This window comes from Pleurodeles waltl, chromosome 3_1 (genome assembly GCF_031143425.1).
Source record: "Pleurodeles waltl isolate 20211129_DDA chromosome 3_1, aPleWal1.hap1.20221129, whole genome shotgun sequence".
Lineage (NCBI taxonomy): Eukaryota > Metazoa > Chordata > Amphibia > Caudata > Salamandridae > Pleurodeles > Pleurodeles waltl.
This window is the reverse complement of record NC_090440.1, coordinates 1,959,091,005-1,959,115,878: the sequence shown is the minus strand read 5'-3', so window position 1 is coordinate 1,959,115,878 and position 24,874 is coordinate 1,959,091,005. Positions and strand designations below refer to the sequence as shown.

Genomic DNA, 24,874 nt, shown 5'->3' with positions numbered 1-24,874 from the left:
CTCTCGCTTCTATGGTGGAACAGTATAAATTTAAACAAAGGGCGGCCTTTCCAAGACCCAGTGCCACAGTACGTAATAACAACAGATGCTTCCATGACAGGGTGGGGAGCACATCTCAATCAACACACCATAAGAGGACAATGGAACATACATCAAACAAAACTGCATATAAATCATCTAGAATTATTAGCAGTTTTTCAAGCACTAAAAGCTTTCCCAACCAATCATAACCCACAAATACATCCTTGTCAAAACAGACAACATGACAACAATGTATTATCTAAACAAACAAGGAGGAACACATTCAACGCAGTTAAGCTTATTGGCTCAAAACATATGGAAGTGGGCAATCCACCATCAAATTCGCCTCATAGCACAGTTTATTCCAGGGATCCAGAATCAATTGGCAGACAATCTCTCTCGAGATCACCAACAAGTCCACGAATGGGAAATCCACCCACAAATTCTGAACACCTACTTCACACTCTGGGGAACACCTCAGATAGACTTATTTGCAACAAAAGAGAACGCAAAATGCCAAAACTTCGCGTCCAGATACCCACACAAGCAATCCCAAGGCAATGCCCTATGGATGAACTGGTCAGGAATATTTGCTTACGCTTTTCCTCCTCTCCCTCTCCTCCCTTATCTAGTGAACAAATTGAGTCAAAACAAACTCAAACTCATTTTAATAGCACCAACGTGGGCAAGACAACCCTGGTACACAACACTGCTAGATCTTTCTGTAGTACCCCACATCAAACTGCCGAACAAACCAGATCTGTTAACGCAACACAACCAACAGATCAGACACCCAGATCCAGCATCGCTGAATCTAGCAATCTGGCTCCTGAAATCCTAGAATTCGGACACTTACAACTTAGCCAAGGGTGTATGGAGGTCATAAAGCAGGCCAGAAGGCCATCCACTAGACACTGCTACGCAAGTAAGTGGAAAAGATTTGTTTGTTACTGCCATCATAATCAGATACAACCACTAGACGCAACTCCAAAACATATAATAAATTACTTGCTCCATTTACAAAAAGCAAGGCTAGCCTTCTCTTCTATTAAAATACACCTTGCAGCAATATCTGCATACCTGCAGACTACCTATTCAACTTCCTTGTATAGGATACCAGTCATCAAAGCATTCATAGAAGGTCTTAAAAGAATTATACCACCAAGAACACCACCTGTTCCTTCATGGAACCTAAACGTGGTCCTAACAAGACTCATGGGCCCACCTTTCGAACCCATGCACTCTTGCGGAATACAATTCCTAACCTGGAAAGTTGCCTTTCTCATCGCCATTACATCTCTGAGAAGAGTAAGTGAAATTCAAGCGTTCACAACACAGGAACCTTTTATACAAATACATAAAAATAAGGTCGTCCTACGACCTAATCCAAAATTTTTACCAAAAGTTATTTCACCGTTCCATCTAAATCAAACGGTAGAACTACCTGTTTTTTTCCCACAGCCAGATTCTGTGGCTGAAAGAGCACTACATACATTAGATGTCAAAAGAGCATTAATGTACTACATTGACAGAACAAAGAACATCAGAAAGACTAAACAGCTATTTATTGCATTCCAAAAACCTCATGCAGGTAACCCAATATCAAAACAAGGTATAGCCAGATGGATTGTTAAATGCATCCAAATCTGCTACCTTAAAGCAAAAAGACAACTGCCCATTACTCCCAGGGCACATTCAACCAGGAAAAAAGGTGCTTCAATGGCCTTTTTAGGAAACATCCCAATGCATGAAATATGTAAGGCAGCCACATGGTCTACGCCTCACACATTCACCAAACACTACTGTATAGATGTGCTATCCGCACAACAAGCCGCAGTAGGTCAAGCTGTATTAAGAACTCTATTTCAGACAACTTCTACTCCTACAGGCTAATCCACCGCTTATGGGGAAATAACTGCTTACTAGTCTATGCAGACCATGTGTATCTACAGCGACAGATGCCATCGAACTGAAAATGTCACTTACCCAGTGTACATCTGTTCGTGGCATCAGTCGCTGAGATTCACATGGGCCCACCCACCTCCCCGGAAGCCTGTAGCAGTTCAGAAGTTACCTTCAATTTTGTACATTTGTATATATATTATTTAAACCTTTAATAGGTACATACTTACACATTTCATTGCGCGGGCACTATTACTATAGTACAACTCCTACCTCACCCTCTGCGGGGAAAACAATCGAAGATGGAGTCGACGCCCATGCGCAATGAGCACAGAAGGAGGAGCCACTCGGTCCAGTGACTCGAAAACACTTCTTCGAAGAAAAACAACTTGTAACACTCCGACCCAACACCAGATGGCGAGCTAATGCAGACCATGTGAATCTCAGCGACTGATGCCACGAACAGATGTACACTGGGTAAGTGACATTTTCATTTCCCCACATTTCTGTGCTGCAAAATTTTGCAGTCTGAGAGCAACAAACTTCCTTCCACCCAGGTCCCCTGATTAAAAAAAAAAAAAATCTCACTTGTGTGTGTAGGCCAGGTGCCTGCGAAAGGGAAGGGCCCAAAATGTATTATAGAGATAATGATAATTAAGGTAAGTGTAGTAATAAGTCTTGGGATCGGGAACCATTTAGGGAAACCTATCAAACCCAGACATTTCTGGAGAGTAGACTTCAAGGGGAGCCCAGGGAGTATCGCTTTTGTGGATTGCCCAGAGTTTTTTTTTTTTTTTTTTTTTTTTTTTTTTTTACCCAGAATATCCTGCAAAGGTAAAACGTTGAATAAAAACATTATTTTCCTTTCATTTCTGTAAAGTACAGCAGTATGCAGGGATAGACAAACTTCTTACCACCTGGCGTTCCCCAGCTAGTCCCAATAAAAACGCTACCCCACTGGTGTGCCTGGGCCTAGTGTCAGTGACAGGAATGGATAACACAAGGGTGAATAACAGTCCTAGCATGAAGGATAATTTTGACCCTGGGGTGAGCAATTCCTGACGCGGGAACTATGCACAGGCACCAAATTGGGGTAGTGTTCTTATCAGGACATGTGAGGAAACTGTGGGTGGTACGAACTTTCATGGATCCCTGCACATTTCTGTAGTTTACATGACGGAATGCAAGGAAAATTCATGTTTTTATTCACCATTTCACATTTGCAGGATATTCTGGGTAAGAAAACCTAGGAGAATCCCCCAAGCCAAACCTCCGTGGACTCCCCCGGGTGTATAGTTCTCAGAAATGTCTGGGTTTGGTAGGTTTCCCTATACGGCCGTCGAGCTCAGGTGCCTGCTTTTCAAAACCGTTTGTTTTGTGACAGTTTGGATGTCCCTACAATTCATTTTTGCCTCTTCCCTTTCACGGCCACTTGCCTACCCACACAAGTGAGGCAGCGTTTTCTCTGGATACTTAGGGGAATGCTGGGTGGTAGGAAATTTGTAGCAGCCTGACAATTCCGGGACTTTCCCTCATGGAAATGCAAGGAAAATGTGTGTTTGATGGCATGTGTAGGCGCAGATAAACATGCTATGCACAGTCTGCCATCTAGTTTTGGGCTCGGAGTGTTAAAAGTTGTTTTTCTTTGAAGAAGTGTTTTCGAGTCACGTGATCGAGTGACTCATCCTCTTCGGCTCCATTGCGCATGGGCATTGACTCCATGTTAGATTGTTTTCTTTCCGCCATTGGGTTCAGACGTGTTTCTTTTTGCTCCAATAGTTTGAGTCGGAAAAGTTCTAAAACTCTCTAATATTGTTGGTATTGTTTCGATAGTGTACCATCTTCACTTGCCCTTCGGGGCGCCCGCGCCCAACTCTGGCCTCGTCGGGCTGACCGCATGAAAGCCTCATGGACTGGATCCCATTCCGCTTTTGTCCTTGGTGCCACGCAAAATTTCCCTACACAGACCAACATCTGGTCTGTTATCTCTGTCTCTCCCCAGACCATCGATAAGAGAATTGTGAGGCCTGCAGATCCTTCAGTTCGAAGAAAACGCTCCGAGACAGAAGAGCACGGAGACTCGAGATGGCGTTCAAGAGCACCGAACGCCTCGACGTCGAGGAGGAGGAGGAGATCATGCACACGGCAGTCTCCGTCTGAGGGTCCGACTCCGAACAGGAGTCCAAGGAGGACAGACCGGTCACGGCAGGACAGCACATGAGTACGCCTGCCCCAGCCAAGCCCACACATAAGGCCTTGGGAACGCCACTGCCAGAAGGCCATGGCTCGACCCGTAAAAAGACCTTCGGTGACCAACCAACAACTTCGGCACCGAAAAAGGCCACGCCACCTGAGCCTTCGGACTCGCGCTGAAGCTCTGTCTCCGAGACTACCAAGCATCGATCCTTCGAGTCGAAACCTCGAAAACCGTTTTCGGAGCCGAGGCCATCATCAACTCCCAGCCTTTCGATACCGAAAAAATCAGCTTCGGAGCCGAAAAGGACAATTTATACGGAGGAACATGGACTTTCTCAAGTCCTCAAAGAAAGCCATAAAATAACTGAGGAACATTCACAAATAGAGGCTATATGTAAGGAAATGCCTCCTTGGCATGGTTACCCCCTAACGTTTTGCCTTTGCTGATGCTAAGTTATGATTTGAAAGTGTGCTGGGACCCTGCTAACCAGGCCCCAGCACCAGTGTTCTTTCCCTAAACTGTACTTTTGTCTCCATAATTGGCACAACCCTGGCACTCAGTTAAGTCCCTTGTAACTTGTACCCCTGGTACCAAGGGCCCTGATGCCAGGGAAGGTTTCTAAAGGCTGCAGCATGTCTTAAGCCACCCTAGGGACCCCTCACTCAGCACAGGCACACTGCCTCACAGCTTGTGTGTGCTGGTGGGGAGAAAATGACTAAGTCGACATGGCACTCCCCTCAGAGTGCCGTGCCAGCCTCACACTGCCTGTGGCATAGGTAAGTCACCCCTCTAGCAGGCCTTACAGCCCTAAGGCAGGGTGCACTATACCACAGGTGAGGGCATATGGGCATGAGCACTATGCCCCTACAGTGTCTAAGCAAAACCTTAGACATTGTAAGAGCAGGGTAGCCATAAGAGTATATGGTTTGGGAGATTGTCAAACACCAACTCCACAGTTCCATAATGGCTACACTGAAAACTGGGAAGTTTGGTATCAAACCTCTCAGCACAATAAATGCACACTGATGCCAGGGTGCAATTTATTGTAAAATACACCCAGAGGGCATCTTAGAGATGCCCCCTGAAAACATACATGACTTCTGGTGTAGGCTGACAAGTTCCTGCCAGTCTGCCACACACCAGACATTTTGCTGGCCACATGGGGAGAGTGCCTTTGTCACCCTGTGGCCAGGAACAAAGCCTGTACTAGGTGGAGGTGCTTCTCACCTCCCCCTGCAGGAACTGTAACACCTGGCAGTGAGCCTCAAAGACTCACCCTTTTTGTTACAGCGCCCGAGGGCATCCCAGCTGGGCGGCAAAGCTAGAGGAAATAATGAGAAAAACAAAACAAGGAGTCGCCACCCACCAGTCAGGACAGCCCCTAAGGTGTCCTGAGCTGAGGTGACCCCTGTCTTGAGAAATCCTCCATCTTCAGTTTGGAGGATTCCCCCAATAGGATTTGGGATGTGCCCCCTCCCCACAGGGAGGAGGCACAAAGAGGGTGTAGCCACCCTCCAGGACAGTAGCCATTGCCAGAGGTAAGATAGTGGCAAAAAGAGATAATACTAATGCTCTGTTTTGTGGTAGTGTGGTCGAGCAGCAGTAGGCTTATCAAAGGAGTAGTGTTAAGCATTTGTTGTACACACACAGGCAATAAATGAGGAACACACACTCAGAGACAATTCCAGGCCAATAGGATTTTGTATAGAAAAATATATTTTCTTAGTTTATTTTAAGAACCACAGGTTCAAATTTTGCATGTAATACTTCAAATGAAAGGTATTGCAGGTAAGTACTTTAGGAACTTTGAATAATCACAATAGCATATATACTTTTCAAATAAATCACATATAGCTATTTTAAAATTAGACACTTAGTGCAATTTTCAACAGTTCCTGTTTTTGCAGGTAAGTAAACCACCTACAGGGTTCAAAGTTGGGTCCAAGGTAGCCCACCGTTGGGGGTTCATAGCAACCCCAAAGTTACCACACCAGCAGCTCAGGGCTGGTCAGGTGCAGAGGTCAAAGTGGTGCCCAAAACGCATAGGCTTCAATGGAGAAGGGGGTGCCCCGGTTCCAGTCTGCCAGCAGGTAAGTACCCGCGTCTTCGGAGGGCAGACCAGGGGGGTTTTGTAGGGCACCGGAGGGACACAAGTCAGCACAAAAAGTACACCCTCAGCGACACGGTCGGCGGGGTGCAGTGTGCAAACAGGCGTCAGGTTTCCAATGGAGTTCAATGGGAGACCCAGGGGTCTCTTCAGCGAAGCAGGCAGGCAAGGGGGGGCTCCTCGGAGAAGACCCCACCTGGGCAAGGGATAGGGCCACCTGGGGGTCGCTTCTGGTCCTGGGGGCTGCGGGTGCAGTGTCTTTACCAGGCGTCGGGTTCTTTGAAGCAGACAGTCGAGGTCAGGGGGAGCCTCTGGGGGCTGTCCTGACTGGCCAGTGACTACTCCTTGTTTTTCTCATTATCTCCTCCGGCCTTGCCGCCAAAAGTGGGGCAGTGGCCGGAGGGGGCGGGCATCTCCACTAGCTGGAGTGCCCTGAGGTGCTGTAACAAAGGGGGTGAGCCTTTGAGGCTCACCGCCAGGTGTTACAGTTCCTGCAGGGGGAGGTCAGAAGCACCTCCACCCAGTACAGGCTTTGTTACTACCCACAGAGTGACAAAGGCACTCTACCCATGTGGCCAGCAACATGTCTGGTGTGTGGCAGGCTGGTAAAACTAGTCAGCCACACGAAGTCGGGTATGTATTCAGGGGGCATTTCTTAAGATGCCCTCTGGGGTGTATTTCACAATAAAATGTACACTGGCATCAGTGTGCATTTATTGTGCTGAGAAGTTTGATACCAAACTTCCCAGTTTTCAGTGTAGCCATTATGGTGCTGTAGAGTTCGTGCATGACAGACTCCCAGACCATATACTCTTATGGCTACCCTGCACTTAAAATGTCTAAGGTTTTGCTTAGACACTGTAGGGGCATAGTGTTCATGCACTTATGCCCTCACCTGTGGTATAGTGCACCCTGCCTTAGGGCTGTAAGGCCTGCTAGAGGGGTGACTTATCTATGCCATAGGCAGTGTGAGGTTGGCATGGCACCCTGAGGGGAGTGCCATGTTGACTTAGTCATTTTGTCCTCACCAGCACACACAAGCTGGCAAGCAGTGTGTCTGTGCTGAGTGAGGGGTCTCCAGAATGGCATAAGACATGCTGCAGCCCTTAGAGACCTTCCCTGGCATCAAGGCCCTTGGTACCAGTTACAAGGGACTTGCCAGGGTGTGCCAATTGTGGAAACAAAGGTACAGGTTAGGGAAAGAACACTGGTGCTGGGGCCTGGTTAGCAGGCCTCAGCACACTTTCAAATCATAACTTGGCATCAGCAAAGGCAAAATGTCAGGGGGTAACCATGCCAAGGAGGCATTTCCTTACATCAAGTATACAGGTGGACTTGTGGACTTCGGCCATCTGATCCCGAACCGTGATGGGGGAAGTGCTCTTATGAATTGCAGTGAGCACGTACACATCATGCCTATCCGAGAACTTGACTGCGAGCAGTTCAGTAGAACGCAACGCAATACTCTGTGATTTCTGTAGCTTCTTGCATACAAGCTTCTGCGGGAATCCTTTGTGATGACAGCGATCTGTACCTGAGGCCACAGTACCAGATTTGAAGAGGTCACTGAATAGCTCTACTCCTGTATAGAAATTGTCCACATGAAGGTTATAACCTTTGTGAAGGAATGACTGTACACGCTCCCATACAATCTTTCCTGTGACACCTAGCATGGTAGGCCAACCTACTGGATTTAGTATCAAGTCCTCACCTGTATACGCTCTCAGGCTGTATACATAGCCATTGGATCTCTCATACAGCTTGATGCCATTGCAAGCTCTTTTGCTCACGATGTACTGTCTGAACAACATCCACCCTTTGTACAGGTTCAAAGACTCATCAACTGCTATATTCTTTGCAGGAGTATAGATCTCTGGAACCCTGGTAGACAAATGTTCCACAACAGGTCGTATTTTGAACACCCTGTCATGATCTGGATGGTCCCGGGGCAATGCAGCAGAATTGTCACTGAAATGCAGCATGCACTGCAATAGCAAAAAACAATCTCTGCTCATGTATGGTGCAAAGATGGGGGTTAACAAAACCTTGAGCGTCGTCCAGTAGAACTTCAAGGTGGGTTTCTGCACTAACCCCATTTTGAGCATAAGGCCCAAAAATACCTTTAACACTGCCTGCACAGTGCAAGCCCGCTGGTGTACCCTAGAACGGCGTCCTAGAGTGCCTCCATGCTCCCTCAGAAAATGTTTTCCACGTAATTGTGTTTCCTGCACAATTTGCTGAAGGAAGTCAACATCCAAAAAGAGATGGACATAATAATTGGCAAAAAGTGGCCGTATTGACTTTACATCCACCGTTACCAGTAAAAGTTAGAGTTTAGGGCTGAACTAAAATGGGTTGGGCTAACTGCTGTTGTCCGGCTGCACAGACTGTGCCTGTGAAAGGACAGCACGACTGTCCTCACCGTCTCCCTCAGGATCACGTCGTCGGATTGGACTCCGCGTCCTGAAATATCACTCCCAAATTCTGCTCTGTTGTACCCTCCCTCAGCTGCTGTCTGTCTCTGATCCTGCCTCAGAGCTGTCCTCCATAACCTGAGTTTGGGCTTGAGCAGCAGTCATTCAAGAGACGCCATCTCTGCTACTGGCTAAACTGTACCTTTAAAACACTAGCCTACGTACAAGGCAGATATGGTCACAAAATTGCGTGTGCGTGCACATGTGTGTGTGTGTGTGTGTGTGTGTGTGTGTGTGTGTGTGTGTGTGTGTATATGTATATATATATATATATATGATGTGTGCAACAGTAAAGGCCAGTCACCTTAACTTTGCTTCTTCCCTCAATCAGCTATGCACATAAAATACAGATCTGTTCTTTGTAGCAGGCATATAAACCTTCTGTGCTACTTTATGGTGTCAGCATTGTCACTAGACAAAAGTCCTATGTCTTTCTCTTGCAGGAACATAATCACAAGAGTTATCTTTCCATTTGTATTGCTGTCTGAAAGCTATATATGCCTGAAAGATATACATATATATTCAGTCGCATGTGTGGCTGCAGATACACATGCTATGCATTATTCCGCCATCTAGTGTTGGGCTCGGAGTTTTACAAGATGTTTTTCTTCAAAGAAGTCTTTTCGGAGTCACTTGATCGAGTGACTCCTCCTCTTGGTCATACTGCGCATGGGCATTGACTCCGTTGTTAGATAGTTTTCTTTCTGCTGTCGGGTTCGGACGTGTTTCCTCTCGCTCCGAGATTTTGCATCGGAATCTTTAGATAACTTCTTTCGCTGTCGGTATTGTTGCGATCGTGTTTCCACCTAGACTCGAACCGATAGTAACGTCGAAAACTAAATTTCACCCTTCTGGGCGTGTGCACCGACTCTGGCCCATTCGCGCCTACCACGTCGAAGCCTGATGGATCGGACTCCATTTCGATTTTGTCCCTGATGCCACGCAAAATTTCCATACACAGACCACCATCTTGTATGTAATTTGTGTCTTTCCCCCAATCACAGAGAAGAGGATTGCGAGGCCTGTCGATCTCAACACCATGGAGGAAGAACAGGTGCAGACGTCAGTTTCCATCAGAGACACCGCCGAAGAAGACTCGAAGGAAGATAGACTCATCACTGCCGTTCAGCACATGAGTACGACTGCCCCTACGCCCACTCACAAAAAGTCCTCGAATGCCTTGGGTACACCACTGCCAGAGAGCCATGGTTCGACCCAAAAGAAGATTCTCGTTGACTGACTTTCGGGTTCGGTGCCGAAAAAGGCCACACCTCTATCGATACCGGAGTAGAGCAAGTCCACCAAAAGCTCAACTTCCGAACTGAGTGGCGTCCCCACTCTTTGGAGTCGAAGCCTCAACGCCCTGCTTCAGAGCCTTAACAACCGGCTGTATTTTCGGGCCCAAAAAAACTAACATCTTCGGAGCCAAAAAAGTCTTCTTATTCGGAAGAACAGGGACTTTCGAGCCAACTTAAGCAGAGCTCAAAATCATTTGACGAACAGTCATATTAGACCATCTGAGCATGTTTCTGAGGACACAGAGATTCAACCCATCCTTGAAATCATGGATGGGAGACAATCAAGGATTCATGCCCATAAAGAGACTGGCAGAATAATTACTGCACCTCCTTTACAGACCAAGAGAAAGTTAGCTTTTCAAGAACATTTAGATATGCTCCACCACCAACAAAGATTTTTAAACGGAAGGAGAAGCCATTACCTATGCATACTTCTCCCCCTCATTCACCGCAACTTTCTTTTTCACCACCACCCACTAGCCCACTACCTTTGCCTTCCCCAAGTCATTCACAATATTCTCATGGTGATGCGGTTGATCTTTGGGATCTCTATGACCCGGATCCTATTCCTGCCAATGACCCAGACTTATACCCTTCCAAACCTTCTCCACCAGAAGGCACTACTACCTACACGCAGGTTATATCTAGGGCAGCAGCGTACCAGGGGGTGCTCATGCACAGTGAACCTTTGGAAGAGTATTTTCTTTTTAACACCTTACCCTCCACGTACTCACGATATCAATGCCTCCCAGTGCTACCTGGCATGATTAAGCATGCGGTTGAAATATTCACTGAGCCGGTCAAAGCTAGGGTTTTACCACCGCACATTGACAAAAAATATAGGCCTGCACCTACAGACCCTGATTGCATTACCCACCAAGTACCTCCAGACTCGGTGGCCGTAAGTGCAGCCAGAAAGAGGGCTAATAGCCAGTCGTTAGGGGATGCTCCTCCCCCTGTCAAAGAGAGTAGGAAATTCAATGCTGCTGGCAAGGGGGTAGCGACACAAGCTGATAACCAATGGCAAATTGCAAACTCGCAAGTCTTGCTAGCAATGTATGATACAGCCCACTGAGAAAAGATGCAGGAATTGCTACAACACCTGCCAAAAGAGCAGCAAAAGAAACTCAACAGATTGTTGAGGATGGTCATGCCATAAGTAACAACCAACTACAGGCTGCCCTTGATGCTGCAGATACAGCAGTTAGGAGCGTGAATACTGCTGTCACCATACACAGACACGCATGGCTACGTTCCTCTGGATTCAAGCCAGAAAAACAGCAGGCAGTGCTGAATATGCCTTTCAATAAAAAAACTCCTGTTTGGTCCTGAAGTTGACACTGCCATAGAAAGACTCAGGAAGGACTCAGACACTGCCAAAGCAATGGGAGCCTTACATACAACACCTTACAGTCTCCTTTCGTAGACAACAATTTAGAGGAGGATTCAAGCCACAATCCACTGAGGCTTCTACCTCCCAGGCAAAACAAGGGCAACAGCAGTACCAGAGAGGGGGATTTAGAGTTTCTTATAGAGGCCAGCACTTTAGAACCAGAGGAAAATTCCAGGCTTCAAAACAAGCCACTACCCCATCTAAACAGTGACTTATCAACCATCCCTCAACCCCACACATCTCCTGTGTGGGGGCAGACTGCAGCAATTCCACTCTTAGTGGCAAAATATCACCACAGACCAATGGGTACTTTAAATTATCCGCAATGGTAATTGCCTAGAATTGATTTCTACCTGTAAAAACATTCCTCCATGTTATCACAGGTTGTCCCAAGAACACAATATTCTTTTACAACAAGTACAATCACTACTACTAAAAGAGGCAATAGAATTGGCCCCAAAACCTCTACAAGGAAGAGGGGTATACTCACTATACTTCCTCATTCCTAAAAAAAGATGATACTCTGAGACTCATTCTAGATCTCGGACCACTAAACCTACAAATCCCGTCAAAACACTTTCACAGGGTAACTTTGAGGGCGTTAGTCCACTACTACAAAAACAAGATTACATGACTGCATTAGACCTCAAAGATGCATATTTCCATATACCCATCCATCCAGCTCACAGAAAATACGTAAGGTTTGGGATAGCAGGAAAACATTATCAGTTCAAAGTTCTGCTATTTGGCATAACAACAGCTTCAAGAGTGTTCACAAAATGTCTAGCGGTAATAGCAGCTTACCTAAGAAGGCAACACATACATGTCTTTCCACATCTAGACGATTGTCTAATAAAATCAAGCAATTTTATACAATGTCAACAACACACTCAATACACATTAGAGACCCTTCATACACTAGGGTTCACTCTCAACTACCAAAAATCCCATCTTCAGCCAGCACGAGTGCAACCTTACCTAGGTGCTATTCTCAGTACGCAAAAAGCCTTAGCCTATCCAAAAACACAAAAGATACAAGCTTTCCAAAATCTCATACCACAAATGCAGCCAAATCAACAATACACTCTAACAGTGTAAGATTTATCATGAAACTATTAGGAATGATGGCATCCGGCATAGCAATAGTACTGCCTGCAAGACTAAACATGAGGACACTAGAACAGTGCCTCCCACAGCAATGGTCTCAAGCAGAGGGTCAGTTGCAAGATCTTGTGATGTTAGACCGCCAAACACACAGGTACCTTCAATGGTGTAATCTCAGCAATTTAATGAAGGGGCGGTCATTTCAAGACCCTGTGCCTCAGACCACAATAACAGCAGATGCATCAATGATAGGTTGAGGAGCTCATCTCAACAACCTTACCATTCAAGGGGAGTGGGATTCAAAACAGCTAAATTATCACATAAACCAGTGGTTCCCAACCTTCTGACTTCTGTGGACCCCCACTTTATTGCTCTTGGAACCCGAGGACCCGCAGTGAATCATTATTGGAGTCCGGGGACCGCACTGAGTCATTACTGGAAGTCAGGGACACAGGCCTAAACATTGTTCATGATTTGAAATGCAAAACAATACACAAAACATACAGAAACCTGCCATCCATCAAACACATACACAAATGATCACACATTTTATTTATCTTCCAAACAAATAATTTTTTTAATTTATTTTAATAGGAAGGTTGGAACTTTTCTAAATTCAACTGAAGCCACATATTGTCCATACTACATTTTGTTTGATGCACCTGCACTGCTCCCACAAATGAAGCTGATAATACAATTCTAATTTTTACCCTCCAGTTTCATATTCCTTGACATTTACAGTATGTTTTAAAATTTTCAATTGTACATTTAATTACTTTATTTGTATACACTTTATTAATCTGTAAATATTAGTTAATTTTCTAAGCACTCACAGACCCCCTGAGGAGGCTTTGTGGACCCCCAGGGGTCCCCGGACCACAGGTTGGGAACCACTGACATAAACCATTTAGAATTATTAGCTGTGTGCTTTGCCCTAAAAGCGTTACAACCACTTCTCAAACACAAGACTGTCTTGATAAAAACAGACAATATGACGACCATGTATTTACCTAAAGAAACAAGGCAGGCCGCATTCATCTCAACTGTCCCTTCTAGCCCAAACAATATGGAAATGGGCAAGTTACAATCACATTCATCTACTAGCAGAAAACATTCCAGGAATACACAGTCAGCTAGCCGATCAGTAGTACCTCACTACAAACTTCCAAACAGACCGGATTTGTTAACACAAAACAAAGGACAAATCAGACATCCAAATCCCAGTGCTCTCAACTTAGCGATTTGGCTCCTGAAATCATAGAATTTGGATACTTACAACTTCCATTAGAATGCATGGAAGTTCTCAAACAACCATGCAAGCTTACAACTAGGCAATGCAATGCTAACAGTTGGAAACAATTTGTTTATTACTGTCAATCTAAAAATACTGACCCACTTACAGCATCAATAGAAGATATTGTATGCTACCTACTTCATTTACAGAAGTTAAATGTAGCTTTCTCATCTACTAAAATCCATCTTACTGCAATATCAGCATACTTACAAACTATTCAACATATCTCCCTCTTTAGAGTCCCAGTTATAAGAGCCTTCATGGAAGGACTAAAACGTATTATTCCACCTAGAACACCACCTGTTCCTGCTTGGAATCTCAATTTTGTACTCAACGAGACCAATGGGCCCACCTTTTGAACCCATGCATTCCTGTGAGATTCAATTCTTAACCTGGAAAGTTGCTTTCCTAGTGGCCATTACTTTGTTACGAAGAGTTAGTGAAATACAAGCATTCACTCTTGAAGAACCGTTTTTCCAAGTACACATACATAAAGTTGTGCTTAGAACTAATCCAAAATTTCTGCCAAAATTGTATCACCTTTCCACATAAACCAAACAGTGGAATTGCCAGTCTTCTTCCCACTGCCAGATTCAATTGCAGAAAGAGCCCTTCACACTCTTGACCTTAAAAGAGCTATAATGTACTATGTGGATAGAACAAAAGAATTCAGAAAAACAAAACAGCTTTTCGTTGCCTTTCAACAACCACATAAAGGGAATCCTATCTCTAAACAAGGATTAGCAAGATGGGTTGTTAAATTATACAAACATGTTACATTAAGGCAAAAAGACAACTTTTAATCACATCTAAAGCACATTCCACTAGGAAAAAAGGTTCATCTATGGCATTTTTAGGAAACATACCAATGGCAGACATATATAAAGCTGACACATCGTCTACACCACTCCAACTCCTACAGGCTAGCCACCGCATTTTTTGGGGGGAGTAACTGCTTTGTAGTCTATGCATAGCATGTGTATCTGCAGCTAGACATGCCATCGAACGGAAAATGTCACTTACCCAGTGTACATCTGTTTGTGGCATGTAGTGCTGCAGATTCACATGCACCCTCCCACCTCCCTGGAAGCATGTAGTCGTTGCAATTTTAATAATCTGTACATATATGTATACATTTACATTTGCATGGATATCTATTTTTACTTACTATTTCTGTACAACATTTATATTATTACTCTATCACTCCTTCCTACACCCTGTTGTGGGAATCATCTTACAACGGAGTCAATGCCCATGCGCAGAATGACAGAGAGGAGTAGTCAATCGATCCTGTGACTCCAAAAAGACTTCTTCGAAGAAAAACAACTTGTAACACCCCGAGCCCAACACTAGATGGCAGAATAATGCATAGCATGTGAATCTCCAGAACTACATGCCACGAACAGATGTACACTGGGTAAGTGACATTTTCCATATATATATTTGATGGCATTTGTAGCTGCAGATATACATGGTGTGCATATATCAACATCTAGTGTTGGGCTCAGAATGTTACAAGTTGTTTTTCTTCGAAGAAGCTTTTTTGAGTCATGAGAGCAAATGACTCCTCCCCTTAGTGATAGTGCTCATGGGCATTGAGTCCTTTGTTAGATTTTCTTTCGGCACTCGGGTTAGGACATGTTCCCTCTCGCTCCGTTAGATCTCGGTTCGGTACTATCTGAACTTCTCTATTTTTTCCTTCAACGTCAGTACCTTTTTTCGAATGTTTTTCTGACTACACTCAATCCGATTGTAGTGTCGGGATTGGTTAGATGCCGTTTTGGGCGCCCACACCCTTCTCGGGCTTACTGCGTCACAGGCTCATGGATCGGACTCCATTTCAATTCTGTCCTCAGTGCCATGCCTAGTTCCCCTACACAGACCAGCAGTCGGTGTGCAAATACTGCCTCTCTCTGGACCACAAAGAAGAGACCTGCGAGGTGTGCCGATCCTTCTGATCCAAAAAGACCTTACAGGATCAAAGAGCAGGATAGCTAGAGAGGGCATCGAAGTCAGCGGAACAAACACCCGACATCTTTGGTGAGGAACAGGCACAGACTGTGTCTCCATCCCAGACTCCGACCGCGACGCAGATGGGGACAGCCAAATTATTCCTAGCCCCTTCCCATCAAAAACAGATTAAAAAGTTACAAAAGGCCTTGGGTCCACCACCGCTTGCCGGCCATGGTCTGACCCAAAAACAACATATCATCGACCGACCCTGTGCTTCAGTGCTGAAAAAGACCAAAACTCACTCCATCGAACAGTCTACCATGCCTGTTTCGGCATCGAGTAAAAAGATGGAGGCTTCCACTTCAGAACCGAGACAGCTACATACCACATCGGAGCCAAAACATTGTTGACTTCTAAAACCATTCAGATTTCAGCTTTCTCTAAAGGGTACAAAAGCACCATTTTTTAACTTGATCTGTGCTTCTATGGAGCACTGTAGCTCACCAAGCAGCATTCGGCCTGAACAATTGTCTCATACAAAAAAGCAGAAAGGCCGATTATTTCTGACCATCAGATGTTAGTATAACTGGACTATAAGCGTTTTAAATGCAAAAATGTATATATGAACATATATTTAATTGTCTCATGCAATGAATTGCTTGTTTTTCAGCATCTGCTGAGCCAGTAGAAACATCGCGCTGGACTGAAGAAGAGATGGAAGTGGCTAAGAAAGGTAAAATAAAAAAAGATATTCACTTTTACTTTTGTGAATTTCTCTTTTGCATAAATCTACAACTAAAGCTCCACCTCTTGACTTCTTTCCCTTTGGGAACGAGGCAGCCACGGAAAGACAAAGCCTGCAGTATTTATGTTTACCTTTCTGTTTTTTGGGGAAAATAGCTGTTTTCCTGGTTAATTTCTTTTTTCTGTGCGATTCTGCTTGTTGTTCCACTTCGGAGGTATTTCCATTATCTATGAGCTAGGTGACTGTCACACAACAGCTGAGAGATTGGCCAAATATGAAGTGCCTAGTTTTTGATTGAATCAGAAGAAAAGCAGGCTGATTAAGATTAGAAAATGTAATGGTCTATTATATCTCCCCTTCTGATCGTCCCCTGGCTCTTTCTCTCAGTATAGGCTTTGTATCCTCAGCTTGGTCGGTGAGTATGTTGCAAGATCATGAATTGGTTATAAAAGAGGCAACTCCCTGGAGAAAGTGATGATTGTGTATTCAAGAGTACTGCAGTAGACTTGAAAAGCTGTGAACCAACTGTGTAAAGATGTCAGGTCTATGTGGCGTATAGCTGAGTGGAGATGGGGCTCCAACATTCTTATTTGTGTCCCACCTGGCATGGCCTCAGCTACAAGGCTGTACAAATTCCACATTCCTGTAAAGCCTTTAGAATAGCTCTTGAAATGTGGGTAACGCGAACAGTGATCATGCCTCACTCTTCCAAAGGGTGAAGAGTGGTAATGCCATGTGTGATGTAACTTGGGTTGGAAGTGGGAAATTGAGTTGAGGAGGACTGTGAGTATTATGAAGGTTATGCCTACTTAAGGTGATAAGTGCACCATGCAGCACCTCTCTCCTGCTTATTGCATTCTCTTCGCAGCTCAGTGTTCAACCGGGATAGCTTGATGATGTTTTTACCTGAGTTTTGGATCTGAATCATAGTATCTTAGATGTTGAGTGGTTTCTGTTCTCCAATTTTTTTGGTTGCTTAAGGTGTTCGGAGTCTCTTCATGTGGTTCAGCACAACTAAAATTGGTCTGATAGTCTGTCTAGAAGGCCTCTGGTTCAGTTAGTAATCAGTTAAGGACCTAACTGATTTCACAAGATTGATCGTTTTTCAAAGGGCAGAGATTTGGAATAGACTACCACCTGTCCTTTGAACACAGTTTTATGGACAATATCTGCATCTGGTTGGGAAGCTCTGGAACAAGTGCACCCAGAACATTTACACGCTTGTGCCATATTGAAATTGGGGTTTAGCGTGACACACCTTCAGAATAATATATCCCCATGCCCGTAGAGATTAGAGTGATTCAGGACTGGGGGAGGAGGTGTATCTGCAGCCAATGAGACACAAACTAAAAGCTTGCCTTTGAGACATCTTTTATTTCCCTCTGGCACAGGTGTAAATATGGGCATCCTAGGCCACCAAAATAGATGACTGGACAGGCAGACTATGGATCATTTCCTGGGAAGCACCTCTGGAATTCCCTAATTTCAGGTTGCTTTATGTGAATTTATGGCCAGTAGCACTGCAGGTTTCCTGAAGCTAATGAGCCATTTATGTTTGCCATTGTCCAGTGTACCAGTAAAAGCAAAGGAAACCCACTCAGACAAAGAAACCCTACTCTAGAATAAAACAGTGACCTAGTGTCCTCCAGCCACTGACCAAGGAGGTTGTGGTTTGGGATACACTTGGCATGGCCCCAGCCATCAGAGCTCCAGTGAACTGGGTTTGTTTCTAAACATGAAGAACAGGACTCTGGTCACACACTGACCTTGACAACCAGCATGATCCTTAAGGCCCATACTTTGATCCAGACCCACCAGGATGGCCCGCATTACAATGCTGACCCTGAGGATGACTCAAACCTTGAGCTGTATCCAGTCAAGTCTTCACCCACAGATGGCATGACTGCATACCAAGCTATCATTCAGATAAAGAAAAGTCCCATCTTTGCACTCAGCAGAGTGAGCCCTCATTGGTAGCGGTTTTAAACGGTCACATATGCAAACTGTCACAGGCAAAGCCTAACCCACTCAAGAATGGGTTATGGCATTCTAAATGCTGCTGGCTCTTTTTCAGGCCTAACATTTTGAAGGGGTTAGAATGATTTAGAAACTGTTTGGGATGATGACCTCCTGCATTGCTGTAGTGCTGCATAATGCGTGGTGTGGACACAGGAGACAGTTTACCTGTCAGAAACTAAATATGCAGACAATCTGGCCATGTCAAGGAGTGCATCAAAGCTGAAGTCAGCAAGATGCTGCAGTTAAGTCATTGAGTACTGAGAGCCACTAGGTCAGCCCAGTTGTGCTAGTCCACAAACCTCATTCCTACGGTGGAAAGAAAGAGATGAGGTTCTGTGTGGATATAGGGGTCTCAATGCAGTGACCAAGACAGATGCCCACCCAATTCCAAGAGCAGATGAATTCATTGACAGACTGGGCGCAGCCAGATATTGGAGTACTTTGGATCTCACACCAGGGTACTGGCCGACAGGCCTGACTCCAGGATCAAAAGAAAGATCTGCATTCTCCACTCCCGATGGTCATCATCAGTTCACTGTTATGCCCTTTGGTCTGAAGAATGCCCCTGCCACCTTCCAGAGGTTAGTGAATAAAGTCCTTGCTGGGTTAGAAGACTTTAGTGCAGCATATCTAGATGTTGGCTATCCTCCGATGTACCTGGCAGGATCACCTGATCCACCTCAGGAAGGTCCTTGAGGCTCTGATAAGTGCAGGCCTCACTATCGAGGCAAACAAGTGCCAGATAGGGCAGGTTCAGGTTGTATACTTGGGACACCTTGTTGGTGGAGGCCAGGTTTAAACACTCCAATCCAAGATCCAGACTGTTCTGGACTGGGAACCTCCAACATCCCAAACCCAAGTCAGGGCATTCCTTGCTTTGACTGGGTATTAGAGAAGATATGTGAAGGGCTTTGGCACCATTGTGTCATCCTCACTGGAACTCACATCGAAAAAGATGACCAAAAAGGTAGACTGGACAGTCATCTGTCAAAAGGACTTTGACAGGCTGAAAGAAGCAATGTGCTCAGCACCTATTCTAAAAGCTCCAGATTACTCTGATCAGTTCATTGTGCAACTAGATGCCTTCGGATATGGGATAGGAGCAGTCCTGTCTGAAATAAATGATGGCCATGATCAAACTGTTGATTTCCTTAGCAGGAGATTAAGTCCCCGAGAGCAGTGTTGGAGTGCCATCAAGAGGGAAGCCTTCTCTGTGGTTTGGTCCCTGAAGAAGCCGAGACCATACTTGTTTGGTTCTCACTTATTAGGTCATACTGACCACTGGCTTCTCAGATCGCTAATGAAAAGTGAAAACCCCAAACTGTTATTGTTTTCCATCTCCCTACAGGGAATGGAAATGCAAATGGCCTTTCCAGATTCTTCCACTTTAAATAAGACGACTCCCCAGGGATGGATTAGCTTCATCCTCTTTCATTTAGGAAGGGGTCATGTAGGAAAGTGCTTCTTTTGACATAATCAGTACCCCCCCACCAACTTTTTTTTGCCTGGTTTTGGTAACATTTTGACTGAAAGTGCACTGGGCCCCTGCCAAACAGGTTCCCAGTGCCAGATCGCTTTCCCCAAAACTTCAAAGTCGTTTTTCCCAATTGGCAAACCCTTTCGTTGCCACTCTAAGTCCCATGTAAATTGTACCCTTGGTACCTAGAGCATAGGACACCAGAGAAGGCCCCTGAGGGCTGCAGCACATTGTGCCACCCTCAAGGATCCTCTCACCAACTGCACACGGTGCTGCCATTGCAGACTGTGTGTCTTGGTTCAGAGATAAATTGAAAACATGACATGGCCCACAGCCTGGGTGCCCTGCCCTCTTTACACTGCATGCAATATATTTCATCCCTCTAGCAGCCCTTACAGCCCTAAAGGCATGGTGCATTATATTACATGTGAGAGCATAACTGTGTGAGCAGATATACCCCTGTTACATCTTTGTCAATTCACACACTTAGTAAGTGAGCAGGGAAGCCATTTTAAGTACATGTGCTGGACACTGGACACGTAGAGTTCCATAGCAGCATGATTGCTCCACTGAAGATAGGAATGTTTGGTATTGAACATCTCGTATTATTAACCCCTCACTGAATCCAGTTATGGATTTAATACATGCACTCAGATGGCATTTTAGAGGTGCTCGCTGAAACCTACCAGCTCCTAGCTTGGGCACTGACTGGTCAAAACCAGTGCAGACACCTGAGACAGAGTTCTGGCCCCCTCAGATGAGAGCCAATGCTCTTGAGGACTCGGAATAAGGCCTGCTCTGGGCAGAGGTGTGACCTCGTCTCCCAGGCAGAATGGACATTCCTGGTGGGGAGCTTCAAAGGCCTTGCTGCCTTTGTAATGGAAACCAGGCCTCTAAAAATGGTGGAGGAGGCTGACCACCAGTTCCTGACCCCACTTTTGGTGGCAAGACTGGCGGGAAAATTTGGCAGATTAGGAGGTGTGGCCACTTCATGCCAGTCCCACCCCTAAGGTGGACAAGCTTAAGTGGACACTGCCTTTCAATTTCCTCCATCTTGTGTGGAAATAATTAGGGCACTATGGTTAGGGCTTTGCCAGGAAGTAGTCATGGAAAGGGTGACTAAAGGTGAGTAGCCCATTGGCTACCACCTGGCATTCCCTGTATGTATGTTGATTGCACCCCTGAACCCTAGAACCCTAGAACTCAGATTTCTGACGACCTAAGAAGAACCGGACACCACAGAAGTCGCAACAGCACAGAAGACTGAAGACACCAACTGACTTGGCTCCAGCCCTACCGGCCTGTCTGCAGTCCTCGAAGAACCTGCACCTAAAAGGCAAATGTTCCTGCAGCCCAGCGACCTCCAAAGCTTTGGGAGGACTGCCTGCCTTTGATAAAGACCAAGGTGAACAGTAGACGTATCCTAAAGAAACCAACTCCAAAGAAGTCTTCCTGAGGAACCTCAAATCCGCCTCTGGATCCACCTCTGCACCTGACACCCACAGCCTGAGTCCAGGTAGCCCACCCATGTTGTGAAGGATCCCCTTCGCTTCTGACCAAGAGTCCACCGTGAGCTGACCCCTGCCTGACTCCACAGTGACGCCTGCAGCCCCTATCTGTGGAACTCAACTGACCACGAGTTGCCTGTGAACTTTTTCCGATGCCAAAAGACAGCCCTGCACCCTGAACCCCTCGGACTGTCTGTGTCCCTGCAACCCCTGGCATCTCTACTTACCTGGGCAGCTGTGGGTTGTCCTCGCCAGGCCTCCTGGCCAGAGCCTGCAGCCTGTTTCTGAAACTGATTTCCCCTATTGGATAACATTGGACGCCTGTTGCTGTGTTGGCATTCTGCACCCGGCCGCCCCTGTGCTGCTGAGGGTGTACGTTTGGTGTTACCTTGTGGCCCCCTTGTGCTTACCTCAACTCCAGGAGATTGACCCTTGACCCTACTCTACTCCACTGTGAGCATCCTTTCATCGGTTACCCCCGCCTCTGTTGGTTAACATTGGACGCCCAACACTATGTTGGCACTTTGCAACCGGCCACCAATGTGCCACTGAGGGTATAAGTTTGGTGCTGCCTTGTGGCCCCCCAGGGCTTACCTCAACCCCAGTAGAACAACCTCTGACACCCTTATTTTACTAACCTGTGAGCAGCGCATCTTCATTCACCCCCAATCTCCACTGGATAACATTGGGCACCCGACTCCAAATTCTACCACTGTACCCGACCGCACAGTGCTGATTTGTACCTTGCCTGGTGTTGACCTAAAACACTGAAGACAGGATTTGTAAGTCGTGTATTTTACCTGCAAAACTGCATACTTCTTTTCCTCCCATAGGTGAAGACTCTGAAAATTGCACTGTCGATTTTTGAAACTGAAAAGTATTTTTGAATTAAAAACTGCTTACCTTATAATGACGTTCTTTGGTTCAAAGCATATATAAAAGCAACTGATATTTTATCTAAATAGGTCTCTGATTTATTCTTTGAGTTTGTGTCTCATTTATTGCCTCTGTCAGTACAACAAATGCTTAATACGACTTCTTGACAAGCCTAACGGCTAGCCCACACTACCGCAAATAGAGAATTAGACCTATCTATTTCTGCCTCTTCAAACCTTTGGGGATCCACTGGACTCTGCACGATGTACTTCATTCTAGTGCACCATATGGAGAGCCAGCTTCCTACACTCATGGAATAGTGTGCCCACCTTTTTTGCGCCCTAATCTTACGATTCTTTGGCTGAAAGACTGCCCAAGCTCAGCACCCTCCAAACATATGGCTCTTAGTCGGTGTAAACTGCTCACCCTGTGGGAGTTACTACTTTTTGGCGACACTAGGAACAAAACCCTAAATGGTATATTTTCTATTACTCTTAATATTACAAAGAGATCTAAAGTTATCAAGTGGTCTCCAAACAAACATTCTTAAATTCCCCTGGTAGAAGTTCTCCACGCATCCACTCTTACTTTGGCCCTTGCTCTTGTTCATTTAGGATTCTTCAAAGTCCTTCTCCTTGTCGAAGCAGAAGGTGCTTACTGTTTAAACCGCAATGTTACTTCTTTTTGTCATGGATCACTGGCAACCATCTTATTTCCTCGAAAGTTCTTTGGATGATTTCTTTTATGGTGGCCCTCATCTCTCTCGCTGTCATTTTAAAAATTCTTCCTTGTTTTGTGCTACAAAAGCCAACAGCATGAAGACTGAGAATACATGCTAGGACATTGTGGGCGTGCACGCATAGGGAGGTCACTTCAACTCTACCTGTAGTTGACACACACAATGTTGAACTTAATTTTATATTCTGTTTCTGGGCACAACCATTATATGGTAGAATAATGCGCAGCATTTGACTGTATAGGAGATTAATGCTGCAAAAGCTTATTTCTCACTTGCTTGTGACTTTGCCTTAATCATGTGCCTGCACAACCCCACATGTCACTGATGGTGGTCTAGGTGGCTCCTCCTCTAGTAGCTCTCCTCTACTTGTTGTGCGGGAAGCTGTGCATGTCCTCCCAGAAGACAACTTGACTGTCGTTCTCCGCTGGACTTTTCTGTACATGTTTGGTTGCACTAATTTCCTGCATGTGGATGGTAGATTGTGCAGAAATCACTCTGATCCTTGAACTATTGGTCCGTGTTTAATTAGCAGCAGGTACCGCCGACCCAGCCCTCCTATCCTTGCACACGCTCTGCCGATGTCCCCATGAAAACCATCATGTGAATGCATCGCAACCTTTGAGGAGGTAGAAACTGGAAGGAAAAACAATTTCAGTGGCACAGAAGGCACGGCCTAAGCTAGGAGACCCTACTGCAAGACAATGAGCTAAGCTTAGCTTATGTATGCAGTGATGGCTGTGTATGACGTGCTTAGTGGAGAATGGAATGTCACTTCCTACAAGATTTTAGGAGCAGTTGTCTGTATCCAGCAACCAAAACTCTTACTGTTCATCACAGCCTTTCTTCAGTCCTACTGATCCTCAGCCTAGCCCAAGTATGAGCTGAGCCGTGAAATGTTTGGCATGTAAATCATGCAACAAATATAATGTAAAATATAATGAGGTCTTTGAAATTCAAAAAGGGCCTTTAATACGAGGAAGGTTTGACATTAATATGACACATTAAATCAATGCATTAATAGGTGCATATTAAAAGTGATCATTTTTAAAAATGACAAGAACCAGCCATTTGTTAATTAAGAAGCAAGTCAGTTGTTGTGCGCAAACATGTATGTGGCCCATATTCTTATAAATAGAGCAATATTATAGTCTATTAAATCAACTGTAGTATGTTTGTAAACCTTGTAGTCTTAACTCATATTTGTAGGGGCTTTTATCTTCCACAATGAAGAAAATGGAAGATAGGTGAAAACAATTATTTGCCTTAAATCACACAACTTGATTATGCAGGGAAGTAGAGATAATTCCCATGTCATCTGGGTTCATTTTGTACAAATCAGCCACTAAATGTGTATCTGTCTCTACTTTTGATCTCAAATGCTATTTTTGTTTTTTCCTCTGAGCCCCTGAGTGTAGAGTGTTGGTGGCAGACAGAAGCCACATGGAAGCTTGGCTTATTTTGGGCTTGAGGTCATCAAGCAGAGCCAGCCATCTGGCTTAGGTTTTCAGTTGCTCGCCCTCCTGTAGTTTACACTAAAAGAGACCTAAATATTAGATAGTACAGTAGGAGGAGTTCCCATTCCATGGTTTCAAATTTACTTTTAACCCAACTTGGCCCACTATCTGCACATGGAAGAGGTAACTAAAAAAAAATGGACTCTAGCTTTTCTGGAAGGTGAGATTCTGCAAACAACTTTCACCACCGATACAAGAGTATGAAACAAAACACAAAATACTATAAAAGAACAGTAATGTCCACTGTTAAGAA

The 24,874-nt window shown here is 45.1% G+C and overlaps 1 protein-coding gene across 16 annotated transcripts in view; it reads left to right on the top strand.

Moving 5' to 3' along the window:
* The window catches only part of NCOR1 (nuclear receptor corepressor 1), a 1,251,773-nt gene that overhangs the window by 405,847 nt on the left and 821,052 nt on the right, over nt 1–24,874 (top strand). For all 16 annotated transcript variants that reach the window (XM_069226323.1, XM_069226317.1, XM_069226319.1 and 13 more), the window contains one exon: nt 16,414–16,476. In XM_069226323.1, the coding sequence (XP_069082424.1) occupies nt 16,414–16,476 (63 nt within the window). The remainder of the gene's footprint in view (nt 1–16,413; nt 16,477–24,874) is intronic.